At 41.4% G+C, this 17,159-nt stretch overlaps 1 protein-coding gene across 1 annotated transcript in view; it reads left to right on the top strand.

Moving 5' to 3' along the window:
- gbe1b (glucan (1,4-alpha-), branching enzyme 1b) overlaps nt 1–17,159 on the top strand; it is a 79,303-nt gene that overhangs the window by 14,152 nt on the left and 47,992 nt on the right. Inside the window, exons 4-7 of the mRNA XM_022189214.2 lie at nt 1,422–1,547; nt 2,593–2,728; nt 6,475–6,565; nt 9,329–9,538. Of these exons, the coding sequence (XP_022044906.2) occupies nt 1,422–1,547; nt 2,593–2,728; nt 6,475–6,565; nt 9,329–9,538 (563 nt within the window). The remainder of the gene's footprint in view (nt 1–1,421; nt 1,548–2,592; nt 2,729–6,474; nt 6,566–9,328; nt 9,539–17,159) is intronic.

Raw genomic sequence — 17,159 nt, 5'->3', positions numbered from 1 at the left:
CAGTGTCCTTTTGTGGGTACAGTATTTACAGTGACTTCTTTATGATGCAAGACGGCGGAGGATGAACAGAAGCTAAATCAAACTGGCCTTTTATCTGCATCTAACTTTTTGCATATCGCCCAGCTCTTAGTTGTTTTTCCCATTCATGCACCTTCCCAGTCAGTCTAGCAGTCTGATTTTACTTTAATGTGCCTAATGCTGGCCAATTTGTCAGAAGGACCGCCGCTCTGTCAGGCTTTATGCCAGTCCATTTATCTAACTATCTTTTCCTAATCCTATAAACTGTGAAGCATGTCATAAGGGGAGCCAGGCAGCTAACCCCCAGGTGGCCTGGCCATAATGAAAAAACCCCAGAGGGGAGTCTGGCCAACGGCTCACAGGCAGGTGGCACTGAAACAGTCATTACTTCACAACAGTAGCCAGAATTAGTTGGGTTCTAATGCCCATTTCTGCGGGGGACAAAACAGGGTGGACACATACTGTGGGTAACACTACAAGATCGATTTCTTGGTTGGTTTTTCCAACTCTCACGCTGGCTTTCTCCTTTCTTATTTGACTGATGGAGGCAAAGTAACTTGTCAGATTTCCAAACTATATTTATTTTACCCCCTTCCAATCCTGAATTGCAGACATAATAGATGAGAGGCACAGGATAATGATTTAGATTTCCTATTTTTCTAAATTGCTCCCTGGCTCAAATCCCTTCTCAAGATGGGCCAGTGAGTAGCTGTGTTAAAACCAATAAAAGAGTTTCAGCGCTTACAAAAAATAACACAGGATAATCACGGCTGAATCCAGATTTACCGCAACAAGTATTTTGGTCAATACTTTAGCTGTTTTTTTCCTCTTCTGCACCATATTATCTCTTCAGTGCTCTTGGAGAGCCCCGTGTAATACTTTCTGAAGCCGGGAGTTTTGCATTGGAGAGCTTTCTGGGCGAGGGGCGGTTTTTGTGTTGACACATTTTGAAAAATGTTTGGTTTAGTGGTTGAACAATCTGCACCATCTTTCTGTATAATGGATGAGGAGTAACAGCACAGTTTTATGATGTAAGCATTTCATGGCTAGAAGATGTAAATAAATGCTGACTTTAAATCCGGGGGATAGAAACACGCAGCAGCCACAGAGGACCTTTTGAATGCTCTGCTGATTTGCGACTAGACCTCTTAAGCTAGACTGGATTGTTATTGATCTTTTATGCTTATCTTGTATTGAAATTTCACTTTTGCTTTGATTTGCATGCTGTTAACCTTCATGCCTCTTTCCTGTAGGGTTTTAATCCAGATTTTCAGTGGCACAGTGTGTATGATGTTGTCCATGATCCTTTGTCTGGCTGTTGGACGATGTGTGTGTCGCTGCCCTCACAGCTTATGTAAAGTGCCCTTGCTGTAACATAACACTCATTTGTCTTATTTTCCCAGGTGGTAGTTCACACCAAGGAGGGTGAACGCCTGTACCGGATCTCGCCTTGGGCAAAATATGTGAAGAGAGAGGAGAAATCTGTCATCTACGACTGGGTTCACTGGGATCCCCCTCAACCTTACAATGTAAGTTATTATTTTGAACATTTTATCTAAAAATGCTTTCGTGATTTTTTATTTATTTTTTCCCCCCACCAAAAGTTTGTTTATTTTTTCATTGATTCATTTTCTGCTTTGAAAAAATCAGTACAAATGCACACTGAATTGGATCTGAAAAACAAACATGGAGTGCAAACATGTAGAAAATTCTTTTTTTTTTAACGTCTGGAAGCATTTTCTGAGTTGTTAGTAGTGCAGGAGAATCTTGTTAAATGCGGACAGTGATGATCCGTGTCTTTTTGCACAAGCAAATATAATAAACGTTGGGAGTTGGGAGACGAAAATTGAAATGTGAATTAGTTTAATAAGCTAGTCCTTTTTAAAACAATGACAAGTACTTGGTAAAAGCTTCACTCAGTGCAGCTTTCATGGACTGATGATGTGCCACTAAAACTATGGCATGTTGAGTTTGCTCAGCTCCTAAAATAGCTTCCCATGTTCTGGTCCTTCTAACCGAACAAACGGTTTCCTTCTAAACCATCCTTGCATCTCATTTGTGAAGCTGTTACCCCTGGTGCTCCATACTGCTGATTTGAGAGGCTCTGAATCCGTCTCAATGCTACTTGTTGTGCTTAGCCTGAGAGCGAACAAGCTAAACAATAAGAGGCTGTTAAAGGCCACCTTGCTTTCTTTATCGCTTGTTATTTGGCACCATTTTAATTAGGGGAGCCCACTTACTGGCAGTATATTTGTTTTATTTACAAGTGGCTCAATCATGCACTTCAAATGGTGGGCTGACGAGGCCTGGTGGGTAGCCATCAAGGAATGTGTGCTATGTATAAAACAAATTCCTCTGTTGTTGTGTAATAGGGACGCAGTGAATCATAGTTATTTTAATATTAAAACGTGTAGCGCTATTATCGGTCTCTGCGGTAAGACGCTGGTGCACGAAACCCACACTTTTTCTTTGACTTTATGCTTCATGGTTCGCTCAACAAGTGTGCTGTATTTTTAGCAGTTTTTAGGGAGAAAAATGCGGGACTATGTCATGATTTGTCCGTCCACTTGACAGCAAGTTCACTCTCGACCAACAAAGCCTACGAGCCTGAGAATATACGAGGCCCACGTGGGCATCGCTTCACCGGAGGGAAAGATCGCCTCGTATACCAACTTCACAAACAACGTGCTGCCTCGCATAAAAGACTTGGGTAAGACATGAGAAAACATTACATCCATGATATTATACTCTTCCCTTTTGCCCCGTGTCTTATGTTGTTGCCTACTGAAGTCTGTTAGAAGTGCACGGCAATCATCTGGCTGTGATCCTCTTCATCTAAGTGTCAGTCAGAGCGTTTGTTGATTCAACTCGAGAGCGTTTTGTATCTTCTCTTGCCAAAAGCGGAATGGAAGTGAAGCATTAAGATGGTGGTTGTGTCTATACCCCCATACATGTCAGCTCTGTGCCAACTATGGAAAACAATATTTGAAGATTTTTTTTTTTTTTTTGGTTGTTGTTTTTGCGTGTCTGTTGCTGCCAGTGTCTCTGTCAACACTGGTCCATAATGTAGCAGACACCATGATGCTGAGAGCCACTGTTGGTCCAGCAGCAGTATTTTCAGTGGCAGGCCTGTCACACTCCCTTTGCATAAAACCACATCAGCAAGTCAACATCCTGTTTACTGGCATGACCTAGAGGGATCACTGACCGTTGGGCAGTGTTTTGTAAAGTGGGCTCCATAGCACAAGTAGTGCCACACAGCAGTTTTGGCTCCAAAACTGACAACTTGTTCCCATTTCCATGATCATGACTCAGGCAGGCCAGTAGAGGAGGAAGGAAAAAAACATCTTCCTGCAACGTATTTCATCAGTAAAACAAATAAGTAGCCCTACAGGGTAAGACCTCACACTCCTTTCAATACAAGTCATCAAAATTAATGTGATTCTAATAAATTTACCCATTTTTACACATTCTTGTGCTCCATTTCTGATGCTGACTCACTTCTGATTAATTCAGTCCTCAAAGATTTCGTGTGTCTGGACTGATTGGATGGTCGGCTGTAGCAGATATTCTCAGTTTAATTATACATGACAGTTTAGATATTAAATATTTTAATATGAGTGAACTTGGATCGGCAAAAGATTTATCATGTCTTTAGGTCAGTAAATTTGCTGCGCTGCCCAGCCTTACTTATAATTGTATCAACAGAAGTATGCGATTTTAATGTTCTTCAATTCTGTCGGATGAAACTAAACCGCTATTCATCTCGTGGTTGTGACCGTTAATGCAACTGTAAAACATTTGATCTAATCAGTTGGAAATGAGTGTTTAGTATGGCATATTTATACATTTTGGATTAATATATTCTGTGGAGCTTTGAGAATTTTTCACATTTAATATGTGCTTGTTGTATGAGTTTGCATTAGTTTGTCCTGCATCCTTTAACTGAATACATGAAACTGGGCTGTAAAGGAAATGGGTATAGAAATAGGTTAACACTTAAAATACGGAGTTGCTCTACATGACCCATCTCAAACAGTGGCTGAAACCATGACATAAAATATCTTTTGATTCTTGTCTGTTTTAATCTGTATGCTGGCGCTTGTGTATTATGTATTTGTATCTCATATTTTGGTCATCTGTGCTGAGACTACAAGTATTTCCAGAATCCAGCGTATTTATTTGTTGTATTAATTTTACGTTGTCTCTACTAAATAAGCAGATAAAATGAGTGAAATAAAGGACAACAGACAGACCAAGTGAAATAAACAAATTGAAATCATCTTGAAATGAGTTTTTTGTGAAAGAGAAAGAGGTAGATAATGAAACAAAGGAGGGTTACTCTACCTCTGAAATTGTTTGCACGAAAAAACAAACCTCAAGACTTGAATTAATTAAATATCTGTACAGTTTTGGCAAAGTTAGCCTGCCTGTTACTCTACTATAAACTATATTGCTTTCGATTTTACCTGATTTTCCTCTTTGAGAATCTGTTATTCTGATTACAGTCTGTCAAAATGCTAGCCTAGCCGCGTTAGACCCATGCTCTGAAGACGCAAGGGTCTAGGCACGCTCGACAGGGAGGGAGGCGGTCTAAAAGGTTGTCTATCAAATCACTCTGCAGCAATTGGGTAGGTATACAACCAATCAACGCAACGAATAGGCTCCGAGAGCCCCGGAAATCAGAGGATGCGGTAGTTCGTTGAAGCCTTATTTATACAGTCAATGGGTGAAGCTCAAGTATATTACAGACATGTTAACAGAAAGATTATTCAGAGTCGGTGCTAATGGAGCTCAACGACTGTTGTTGTTTTTGTTGTCGACCCTGGCAGAGAATTAAATTCGTTGCCGTGGGTTGTCTAGCGTGGCTATGCTAGTTGTTTCCGGTTGTTTCTGTCAGAATCGTCGCGCCTCTGTCGTCACTTCGTTACGCCCGCCTTCTGACTCTACACTTCATGGTGATTCGTCCGACCAGTTTTAGGAGCATCCAACCTCGAGCCTGGTAGAGAATTAAATTCTTTGCCGTGAGTTGTCTAGCGCGGCTAGGCTATCAAAATGCAACTTTTTGCCTAAATGCAAAATGTCATACATCACCTTCTTCCACTCATGACTAAATTTTAGCACTCAAGGTCTGAATTCTATTGCTGTTTGAAGCTCTAATTAAGAACAGTTACTCTCAAAAGAAAAAAATCACTTTGTTTTTTCTGGTAAACACTGTGTCATCACATGTGTGACTAATTAACTGTGATGTGCGATTAACACTCAACTTAATAACAAACGATATTCAGATATGACTTTAACCTCATGGAGCTGATCCGTGTCTCAGTGTGCGACTCGGCTCATATGTGATGTGACGTTATTTTGCATTCAAACACAGCCTGCTGCACTGATGTTATTAAAAGGCACAGATATGACTGGCACAGCAAACCAGGAGAAATGTGATAAATGCTGTTTTCTTGGTCGTGTCATCCTGTTTAGTGGGTAAGGAAACTGCCAGAGTAAATGCTGTCAAAGAATCTACCTGCAGCAGCTGAGGGATTCTGCACAATAGGATTCTCCAGGAGGCTAAACTCCACGTCTCTAGTGACGGCTGCCTTTGCCTGCCATTTCATTTTCTTGACTGAAAGAGAGTATATAAATATAAAAAAAGAGAAACTTCCTCTCACCCCAGTGCTTTGTCACACTCCTTCAGAAGGCAAAGTTTTTTTTTCCTCTCGCTTTCTCTCTCGCCTGAAAAGATATATATAAATAAATCTGCTCGATACAACAGTGGAAAACCGCAGGGCCTCCCTCTGGAGTGCTCAGTGGCAGTTTAAAAGCCTGTTGTTCTCTTATTCATAGAGGCAGTTTTCGTAGGTCGTTTTGAAATGCTGTACATGACCTCCTGACTCTGATAGCTGGTGTTTCCCTGTTGCCACAGCTTGTCTTTAGGATACCAGAGCTTGTGAGAAAAAGGAAATGCCTGGAGCTCGTATATAAAAGCATGACTGACACGGGTCAAACGGTATCAAGTCTTGAAGGTTTTCACATGCTTTGCCACCAAATTAATGTGGACAAACAAATCCCAAAATAGAGGTTTTTTTTTCGCAAAATATTTTTAAGTATTCTGAAAAATTTTGCACACTGTGCCAAAGCACACACTTTGTAAGAGTTATTTCCATTTTTAACTAATGTCTAGGATAAAATTCAAGCAGCAGGGATTTATTGAGATGAATCATAAGAAAAGAAAAGAGGTAAATGATGCTTTCTGAATACATGGGATGTAATGTTGTTATTAAGAAAGGAGCAGCAGAATGTGCATAACTTAGTGGTTTACCCGCAGCTGTTATCTGAATTATATTTTCTCCAGTGGCACACAATTAGTTCTATAATCTGACAAGCTTTGAAACATGAAGTGAAGATTAATTTTGAAACATAATGCTTTGTTATTCAAAATTTTCTGCTTTCTTCATTCAGGTTACAACTGCATTCAGCTGATGGCGGTCATGGAGCACGCCTACTATGCAAGCTTTGGATATCAGATTACGAGTTTCTTTGCTGCTTCCAGGTAAATATTTGTCAATTTCAGATTAAGATATATTATAGTGTATTTTGTGTACATGAAATTGAATCATTGTCAAGTTGAAAAAGTGTGCAAAATATTTAAATGAATGGAAATTTTGTAATTACATCGCTATATAGGACATTTAGTTGTCATTGGATTTACAGGAAACTGTGCATACTCATACTAGATGCAATGTGGGGAACAAAAGCTGTTACATTTGCTAATTTCACATAATTTAAAGTTAAAATGTGATCACTTAGTTCAGTATTTCCATACTGGACAACATCACTACCTGTCATCTTTAGTCTTCTTTACTGAAAAATGTGGTAGAATTTAAACCTCTTAACCCAAAGTTGGTTTGTCCATAGGTTATGCTGAATCAGCTAGGACTAAAAGATTATGGATTATAACTTTAACTTGTATTTTTGCAGTATTTCCCATATACAGTAATCTACGCCATTTTGTCCTGCTTCATGTTTGAAATTAGTTTCGACCTGTTTCAAATGTATTTGGTGCTTCTTTGAAGGGGCTGAATGAGTAACTTCACACTGTCATTGAAAACAAACTGAGTGAGCGGCTTCCTATTCAACTCAGTCACCTCAAATCAAGGTTGGGAAGCCTGACACCAGCAATAATCTCTCTGTAAATGCATTTCCTGTTAATCCAGAGAGTGGAGGGAAGTCACAGATAAAGGTGGACTAGTCCGAGTCTTTATCTTCTTTCTGAGATCCTCCTTTCCTTCGCTTAGAGTAGAGAATATACCATAAAGTGTAACGTATATATTGTAATTTCACCCTTGATTGATCTCTCAGTGTCATTTAAAACCTTAGTGGTTGAATACCGGGAAGCGAGGTAATCCTGCCACTATGTGCCCTGCTTTGCAAGGAAGCTGATAGAATGATAGCTGGAAGGACAGATGGGATGTTATTGGAATGTAAGCAGTGATATACGAGTGTGTTTGTATATGGAAATGTGTATGCATACATACAGTTGTGGTTTTCAGAGGATCCTGTGAGTGTATTTTTTTTCCCAATGAACCTTCAGGTGGTATTGAAGGACGACAGAGAGATTATAATACAGAATACAAAAAATCTTTGTAAGCCCTCTTGACAGTGTGGTTATACTGGTTGTACTTCAGACAAAAGACTGGACAAGGTGACTGCAATATATTGTGTGAAATATTGTGCTGCTGTGTGGCGCTTTGAATTGCAAGCATTTTACTGAAAACATGAATTCAGTGCATGCATTTGCACTTGCTCTTAAATAGGCCTGTTGTCGCAAGCTCCAGCATTATGGTGAGGTATTCGTGTTTGACTTCTAGTTTTGTTTTTTTTTTGTAGGGGGAATTGAAATGGCACACAAAAAATGTTTTGGATAATGTGTGTATACATAAGCCTCTGTTTGCGCATGTACGCTGATCAGCCATATTATTAAAACCACCTGCATGGTGTTGTCCAGGTTGTAGAGTAGTCTGGCCAAAAGATCAAGGATAGGGGATTGGCAGGCAGATTCAGCAGACTTCTGGTGCGCAAAAGAGGTAAAGATTTTATTTTACAGTGCTTCTCCATTCATGTAAGACTTAAAGTGACAAAACCGTACAAGAAAATCCCACGGAGTCATTTTATACTGGCAGAATACTTACATATGGCGACAATGGCAGCAGATCTTTTGGGTGTTGTGGTTTGCAGGGTGCGACCTCTATCGAGTGCTCAGTTGGATTGGGATCAGGCACATTGGAGGTTGGGCTCTTGGTCGTGTTCCTCGAGCAGTTCTTGTGCAGTTGTTCTGGTGAGGTGGGGGAAGTTGCTGCCACTGGGGGTCTGCTTGGTTTTAAATAATTTTAGATGGGTGGTACCTGTCAGGGGCTGCACAATGGATTGGTGGTTAGCGCTTTTGCCCTTTACGGAATCTTTCTCTATGGAGTTTGCTTGTTCTCCCTGTGGGTTCTCTCCGGGTACTCCAGCTTCCTCCAACAGTCCAAAGGCATGCCGAGTTGAATTGGTAACTCTTAATTGTTCATAGGTTAATGTGAGTGTGCTTGTTTGTCTCTGTGTAGCCTTGCGATACACTGGTGGCCTGTCCAGGGTGTCCCCTGCCTTCACTCCAAGTCAGCTGGGATAGAGTCCAGCCCCCTATGACCCTAATGAGGATTGTGTTGTGTGTACAGACAATGGATGATACTTGTCAGGGTAGCATCCACAAAAATGCCAAGTGCTCAGTTCCCATCAGAACCGTGCACTCGCTTTGCACTGCTCTGTTCCCATCAGAACACTGCAAAGCAATGGTCAGTGTTATATGCTTCAACTGTCAGTGGTTTTAGTGTTGTGTGTGTGATCAGTGAGTATCAGCTGTCCTTTAATTAGTGTGACTACGAGGCCCAAATTCCTTCATCTACGTTCTTTTTAAGTGTAATTTTAAGAACAAAAATTAGGGTTCAATTTTGTTTGCTATGGGGGTGTGCTTTGTCTAAAATATTTTTTAGATGGGTTGCATTTGTCAAGATGCAAGATTTCCCAGCAGAGCATTGCACTTTAACAAGATGATCACAACTGAACATGTCACTAATGGTTTTAATGTTACTGACAAGTCTGTTTTGGCTTTTCTTTTATTAGTGTAATTATGAGGCCCTAATGCCTTCTCCTACATTTTGTGAAAACCTAAATATTTGAGGGTACATCAGAGTTCAGTTGCAGCCACAAAACTGAAAAGGTGTGGAATGGAAGCAGAATGTGGTGAACTGATTTAAGTCTGTGTGTGCATTTGCAGTCGGTATGGTACCCCGGATGAGCTGAAGGAGCTGATCGATGTGGCTCATTCTATGGGCATCGTGGTGCTGCTGGACGTCGTTCACAGTCATGCCTCCAAGAACACGGAGGACGGCCTGAATCACTTTGACGGCTCCAACTCTTGTTACTTTCATTCTCCACCCAGAGGGGAGCACACACTGTGGGACAGCCGCCTCTTCAACTACTCCAGGTACTGGGATCCGCTGATAATTAGAAAACCTCATCTCCATATTTGTGTCATTATGTCACTTGTACATACACTAATCAGTTTGGCATGCATACAGGGTGCAGTCAGTATATGTAAACTGGCCCCTAAAGCTATTTTGGAGTATATTTGTGGAAAACAAACTTAGTCAGGAAACTTTAGGAGGTGATTTTGAAGTGTTTTAAGTTGTGAGAGCCTTAAAGAGCATGTACTCGGTAATTAAATCACAATTACTTGCTGGTGTGCAGTAGAAGTGAAAATGTACCTGCTTTACAATTAGTTTCATTATTAGTAGCATTTAGCCAGCACAGTGGGACTTCTTTACTTTTTTTCTTTGACTTTATGCTGCTATAATTTTAATGTAATTAAATCCAACGTCACCTCTTTTTCTGAGCCTTTTAGTGGGATATAAAAGCAAGTCCATTGATTACTGCAGTTTCAGCTCCTCAATTATGCTCCAGCTCGAAGATGAAGAGCTGCATTTAAATGTAACATGTGACATTAAACTCAAGAAAAATATTTCAAACCTGCCCCAGCTACATCAGATATATAAATGTTTACATTTGAAAACAAGGTTGATAAATGAGCCCTGTGGACTTTCGGGCTTCAGAATTTAAAAATGAAAATGTATAAGCATCATTTTAACAGACTGATAAATGAGGCCAAATGGGAGCTGACATACCGCTCTTTATATTTTCCCATATTATCTGATATGGAACGCTGTGCTGAAGGTCAAAAGCAAGACGTGATTGCAAAAAATGACAGATTTCATCTATCGGCAAATGGCCATGAAGTCAGGTGCACTGTTAATCTGATATACCTGAGGTGCAGAGTGGGCTATTAATGGCAAATGTAAGTTTCCTCTAATGATCTTTTTTACCTTTTATACATTTGGCCGGGCAGGTGTTGAATTTTAATGCATTATGAATAATAAATTGATGCTACAGCGTTGGCAGGATTTAAAAATGCTCATATTTTCAGCGAATCACCAAAGTGGTGGGAGAAAAAAAAATCCACAACATAAAAGGCCATAAACAGGCAGGCTGTTTTCCCATCTCTGCTGGTGCTCAGTTTACACCAAAACTATTGATTGGTGTTGTTGTAGGCCCTGTTAATTAGCTGTCTCTCTTGCCTCTCTACCCGGAAAACGATCCCAGCACACATTAAAGAGGAACAGGCACCGTTGAGTCTATCAAATGCCTTTTTGAACTCGCTTTTAATAAGTGTGTGTCAGTGTGTAGCCGTTTCCAATACATTATACAATGCTTAGTGGCAGGCATGGGGGCTATAATAAGAGAACAAGGTTCTTCTTTCATTAGTTATTGAACCCTCCTCATATCAGAAGCACTCATTAGACATGGTGCAGACATATGCCACGACTGGGAGGCATATGAGGAGTCATTTGTAAAAGCCCAAAGGAGCTCTGCAATGTCATACCCAGTTCATTTGTCTTCTCTGCCTCTCACAGGATGTTTGGACATGTCGTTTGTGTCAAGCTTTCTGTTACTCCCTTTGGAAGGAAATGAACCTCAGAGGCTAGATGTGAACCTAGTGTGAAACGCAGGCTGTTTCTAATCAAGCAGCCTCGCTATCAGCCATCACCGTCCGACCATGATGTTCTTATTAGGTTGACAGAAGCTGACTGATAGCCTACAAGCCGCCCGAGCGGACATGCATTGTTCTCGCTGCAGCCCCTTCCTCTCGACTTCCACTTCTGTATCTTTATCAAAGAGCACCTCTTTTTTTTTTTTTTTTTTTTTTTTTTTGTTGTTGTATGCATTCCACTTCAGCTTTTCCTCATAAAACATTCAACACAGTCCGGAGAGAATGCTGTTTAGATAGATGCCTGCTATCCAATTTGTTAACTTGAGTTGCCTCTGAGTCAAATGTGTCTGCATTCAGTATTAAGAACGTCTGGCTTTGCAAACATTGGTTCCAGGCTGTAGAAATGCTAGAAGTGGTTTTACGGTTGCTGAATACCAACTTGATGGTATAAAGACTGAGTAGCATTAAAACCATGTAAGGACACACGCACCCGCTGGATTTTTACCATTCCTTTCTTTAAAAAAATAGTTTGTATTTCTTCTTATTAAATTGAATTAATACTATAAAAAAATATTTGAAGCACTTGCATCGCAGCAGTGGATATACATTTGAGGCGTACATTCTTGTTTTTCAAGGATATCGATGTAGCTCTTCCCCCACTATGTGATTTGAATGCATCTTTATTAAAGCTTCATTGGACAAAAACATCTGACACATCTTTGCTGGAGCCTTTTGTTAGAAAGTTAAATGTCCTTGAAACATTGTATTTAATCACTCTCAGGATGTAGAGTTTATGTGAATGTACTCAGCACTCATCTGCTCTCCGTGTGATGAGCAGAATCTAACTAAAGAATATCTGCGCTAGTCATTGGTCACTGTTTCCTTCAAAAACCTTTTCAAAGACGCCAAAGTCACCTTGACACGGTGACCGGGTGAATGGAGCCTGTGGTTCGGGATGCAGGGGGGCTGGCAGACAGGGGAGCCAAGCCTTGTTGCAGATCAGGGATTTCAAAAGTGAGCAGTGAGAGTTCTGAGGAGCTTGACGTGGGCTTGTTCTGTAATCCCCCCACCTCTCGCAGGATCATTTGCATCCATTTTTCATCAATCTTTGTGTGAATTCTTAAGATATGAAAAGTAGGCCCAGGGCCAGGCTTTTGAAAATGCTTTTTTTCTCTTCTCCATGTTCTCGTGCTGAGAGATTGGTCCTGTGCTTGAGGACTAAGTATTTCTCTCTTTGACAAGATTATTCTGTATGTGTGTGTTTTTGTTCCGTTCAAATATTTGTTAATGTTTGATTTGGGGAAGTATACTGGTGTTTCTGTGAATCGTTCTGTGTCTCTGTGCTCCTGAATCCTAAATAATGGGGACAATGGATGGTGAGATTAGCACTGCTTGGGTTTTAAGTGTATTCTGCAATATTAGAGTCCAAGTAAGGTCAAATAAAACCACTTTGGTTATTTAATTTATAATCTAAATAACTGATCAAGATATTTTTTTAGTCCACATAACCCCAACTCTTAGGCAATAAAAGCAGCCACATACTGTAAGAAATGGGATGATTTTCTCTGAAGGATGATTTTTGACTCTGTGAAATGAGTTTTCAGTTGTTGCCAGCTAAACATGCTTTAAATTGTGAAATTCTAGCAGAGCCATACACAAGGGAAGACATGTGGGGAAGCAAAGAATCACCCTGCTGATAAATGGCAAGCTTTTATTTTAAAGTACCAGAGCAGAAACCATCACAGAAGAAAAGAATCTCTGTCTCCCCCCCGAAGAATTCATGTTTTTACATATTTGGACCAGCTTTGGCTGACAGTTAGGGCCTGGGCACCGTCTGATCAATCAATAAACTCACACTTGAAAAGTCAGCTCAGTCCAAATTCAGTCATTTTAGTATTTAGCACCCATGAGTTTTTCCCCCTGCCCCATCAAGTCACACAGCAAGGGGAAAAGCAGTTTTTCCCCTCTGGTGAGCTTCAGCTAATGAGCTCAGCTTAGCTCTAGGTGTGCATGGTGGCTTGTTGGAGCTGCCTGCAGTGCTTCCACTAGGTGCTGGATGGAGCCAGTGGGTAGGAACATAGCAGCTCTGCACCTTCATGCCCATAAGCTCCTTAAAAGTATCTGAAAAATAGAGGAAAAAAATTCACGGCAGTAATATGTGCAAAGAGTTTTCTTTCATCAATCAGAGGATGTTTTTTGTGCGATCCAAATGAATAATGTAGCTCGCAAAACTGCATTTTATAAAAGTGCAGTTTGTAGATTAAAGAGAAGAGACATTTGACAGTTTGAAAGACACTGTAAGTGTTAACATCATGCAAATCAAGTCATGGTAGTCATTTGCTCTGTTAGAGTTGCACTTTTCAGTGATGCTGAGACGGGGTTATTTTCTCCATACTAAAAGGTTGCAAAGCTTCGCAATATGACCATTTCATTTACAGCTGTGCTGAGCTACACTTTTGTAATGTCTCTGCATCCCATACTAACTACTGCTAAATAGCTGGTGCATGCTGCAGCTCATGTCCAGTTGTGTTTGACTTCACCAACCCTAGGTCCTGTTTATTCCCTGAGTAAAGCCAACAAGGCTGCACCTTCCCTCAAGACTGGCTGCTGTTTGACGGCTAACTGGCTATGTAACTGTGCTTTTTGGGAGGAGAAATCCCAGTAATTTACGTGGTTTCTTTGTCAGAATGGTCACACCTTTTGAATAACTTAGGTGATTATTCACAGGAACACGCACCTTCTGAATATCCTGCCACTACAAAAATGTGTTCCGCTGGAAAAAACTCCAAAGGGGTAGAATTGGCTTGACAGACTGCATTGATTCTTGAAAGACAGGACAAAGTGATACTAATTACAGGTTGCTAAACATACAAACAGTCTCTCAGGCAGCAGAATATCCCTCTCAGGATGCCAAGCAAGAGCAGCTAGTTGCCAGGCAGCATAAAGAATGCCAGACAAACGGCAGATATCTAACACAAAGCACAGCAATACAGGGACAGTCTGTCAGGCCTCTAGATGAGAGTTTACTCAGCACGGCAGCCAGTATTACCAGACTGCTGGAAGAGCTGCTATCAGTGTGGTACAAAGTATAAAGATGTTTTTTTTTTTTGCAGTCCAGCACACAGAGCGTATTTGCATTTCAAGACACGCACAGAGCTTGGCTAATTGAACTGTGTTTTACTGGACTGCAGCTTATTTGATGAAAAGATGGGTGCAAATATGACTAAAATTCAGCCTTTAGTCACAGAAATAGTCAGTAGTCGTATCCTCCAGCAGTGTTTCCCCTGGGTTGAAATGGCTGTGAGGTGGTAGGGTCACTCAGGTGAAAGTTGTTGACGGGGGAGGGATTATATATACTATCGGGCCGTCTCCACTGTCTCCGCCGCAGCCGCGCACCCCCCCCGCAGACGGTCTCGTCGGTCCGGCGGGTTTTGCACTGCTTTTTTTTTTTTTTTTTTTTGCCGCAGACCAGTGAGGCGGCAATGTTGGCAGTATTTTAATGAGGCGGTGGCCTATACCGACGAGGCGGGCCGCCTCGCTGGTTATATGGGAGGGGAAACACTGCTCCAGGCATTGAGTTTTTCTGTGTTTGTTGAACGTATACAAAAGATGAATGAAAAATTTCATGACCGAACAAATAAATCAAGCTTCAACCAAAGAAGTGTGAATTTATTGCCGTTGACACTCCTGTCAATGTCTCTGTCCTGCGCCGGCTTCAGGGATTGTAGAAAAGTTTTGAAATGCGTTAAATGAGGCACCTCATTTGTCCTTTTTGGTCCAACAAATGCACGCCATCCATCAGGCTGTCTGGTGTCGTCGTTTCGGCATCACACTTCTTGTGGAATGACCTGTCAGCTTCTTAAATTTATTTGGTCTTATCTGCAGCTTACCTGTGATGTTGTGAAAACAGGGACTTAAATCTTTCTCTCTGCCATCATGACAAGTTGCCGTGACCTCTTATGCAAAATTGACTCGTGGAAACACACATCTGCTCGGCTCAAAGCAGAACCTAAATGTGGGTCGCAGTCATGGTCAGCTCGAGGAGGAAATGAGCTCTGATGAGGAGCAGCCAAACATGAAGCTGGTGTGGAAGAAAAAAGTCTGTTTTTGTCTGAATTGACTTGTGGTGACTTTTGTGGCGGTGTGCGCTCGCAGGTAAAACCGCGCCACACATGATGGATTACCTTATCTTACTCTACAAGCAGCAATATTAGAGCTTTAGTCTGTTAGTGCTCCCTAACCAGGTTTCGCTGTCATTGCAGAGCTTTAGTATGAGGCCAGCGTAATATGCAATTTGCTTTTGTATTAACACTGCAGACGGAGTGATAACTTCATTGAACTGCATAGGTAAGCTGTGTATTGCATCGGGTACAGAGATCTAACTTTCTCACTGTAATTGGACTTGATGATGAATGGCATTGTGGGTCCTAATGTGGCAGTATGGTTTCATCTTGGGCCTCTGGCTCTCACTGGCTATTATCTCCATCCCATGAGGATACATTGTGTCTGAGCCTTTGTTGGCTCTGCGCAGTGGAGTGGAGGACCTAATCTATTTATCACAGGGTCTGCGTGACCACCCAGCCAGGCTGCTATATCGGATCATACCAGGCTCCCTTGTGCTCTTCCTCTAGGGAAGGAGGAAGCGCCGTTGTAACATGCAGCTTCACACCTGTCAAACAGTGCTGGTATTGGTCATCCCTGAGGAACCGAGCACAGAAGGGAGAGCATTTGAATGCATTTTGTGTCATGGCTTTCTTGGCCAACAGAATCTGGGATTTTGTCTTATGCCGTAGAGGATGTAATCCTCAGCATTAAGCGTTCAGGGCATGAATCTTTGGTACGAGAACGTGTTATTTAGAACAAAAGTTGTCTTGTATTCGGGTGGAATTTTTCAGTTTGAGATGTTACTGAAGTGTTGTTGAAGCATGAATCTGGGTCTCCTCGCTGCTTGGCCAGTTTTTTGACGTGACGAAATTGCATCATTCATGCAAAAAATGTTGCACTGCCCCTCAGTGTGGTGTTTGCGCTGGAAAAAATAAAAATGAGTCTGTAACTTTTGTGATTTAGGACATTAATCAGGCTAGTAAACATTACTGTAGATACAGAGAGCTATTCAATATTACATTAATGCAATAATTAGTTGAAATTACTAAGAATTTAGCCTTGCAATTTATTTTTTTAGGTTATGCGGTTCACTCGTCCAAAAAGGTACATGAACCTCTAACACAGATAAAATGCCATCGCAGTGGTGGAGGAGCTTCTTCAGTAGCTTCTTACATGGGCTTGCAGTGCTGCCAGCCATTTCATGAATAAAATGCTATTTCAGTTAAAGCTAGTGTGAAGCTCAGGAACTGAAATGATATTTTGTGAAATGTGTGCTTGTAAAAAAAAAAAACCCAACAAATCACCAAACTACTTCAAAGATGTACGATGGAGACTAATTTATCACAAAAATAGGAAAAAAATATTAGGTTCCTGTGTATTGTAATATACAGCTACACTAGGACATCATTGCAACCATTGTTGGAGCCGAGTACATAGAGAACATCTGAGTTGAGGATTCCAGGCTAAGCAGAGGCAGCGGTTCACATTTAATCAGTGTCATGAATGTGTCATTCGTTTCACATCCTTGGCGCTCCGCTGCTGCTTTCCAGCGCGGCGTCCGTGTGTACAGTGTTTCATTTGATGCTCATTACGCACACTGCATAGAGACAACCAAATATTGAGTTTCAACTGACGTCTCCATGGCAACGCACCGCTGAATGGGGAAGAATTGAGGTGCGTAGTGTACTTTGCCTTGAGTGGCTGTTCAGAACCAGATGACTCTCCCAGTTAGGAACGGGGACTGGGGCCATTTATGGAATCCACCTCCTCCAGCCTCCACCAACGCGGTCCAGCCAGCAGGCACGGCGAGCGTTTGCATCCTTTCTAGCACACCGCGGGCTACACAACAAACGCGACGTACGCTTTCATATTCACATAGTTTATTGGTTGCACGTATTTTTGTTCTGCAGCATTTGCCCTCTAGCTTGTAGGACAGAGGAACTCGGCATAGGTTGAA

This window comes from Acanthochromis polyacanthus, chromosome 13, assembly GCF_021347895.1.
Source record: "Acanthochromis polyacanthus isolate Apoly-LR-REF ecotype Palm Island chromosome 13, KAUST_Apoly_ChrSc, whole genome shotgun sequence".
NCBI classification, from domain to species: Eukaryota; Metazoa; Chordata; class Actinopteri; family Pomacentridae; genus Acanthochromis; species Acanthochromis polyacanthus.
Note: the sequence above shows the minus strand (reverse complement) of the source record. Positions and strands in the feature narration are given on the sequence as shown.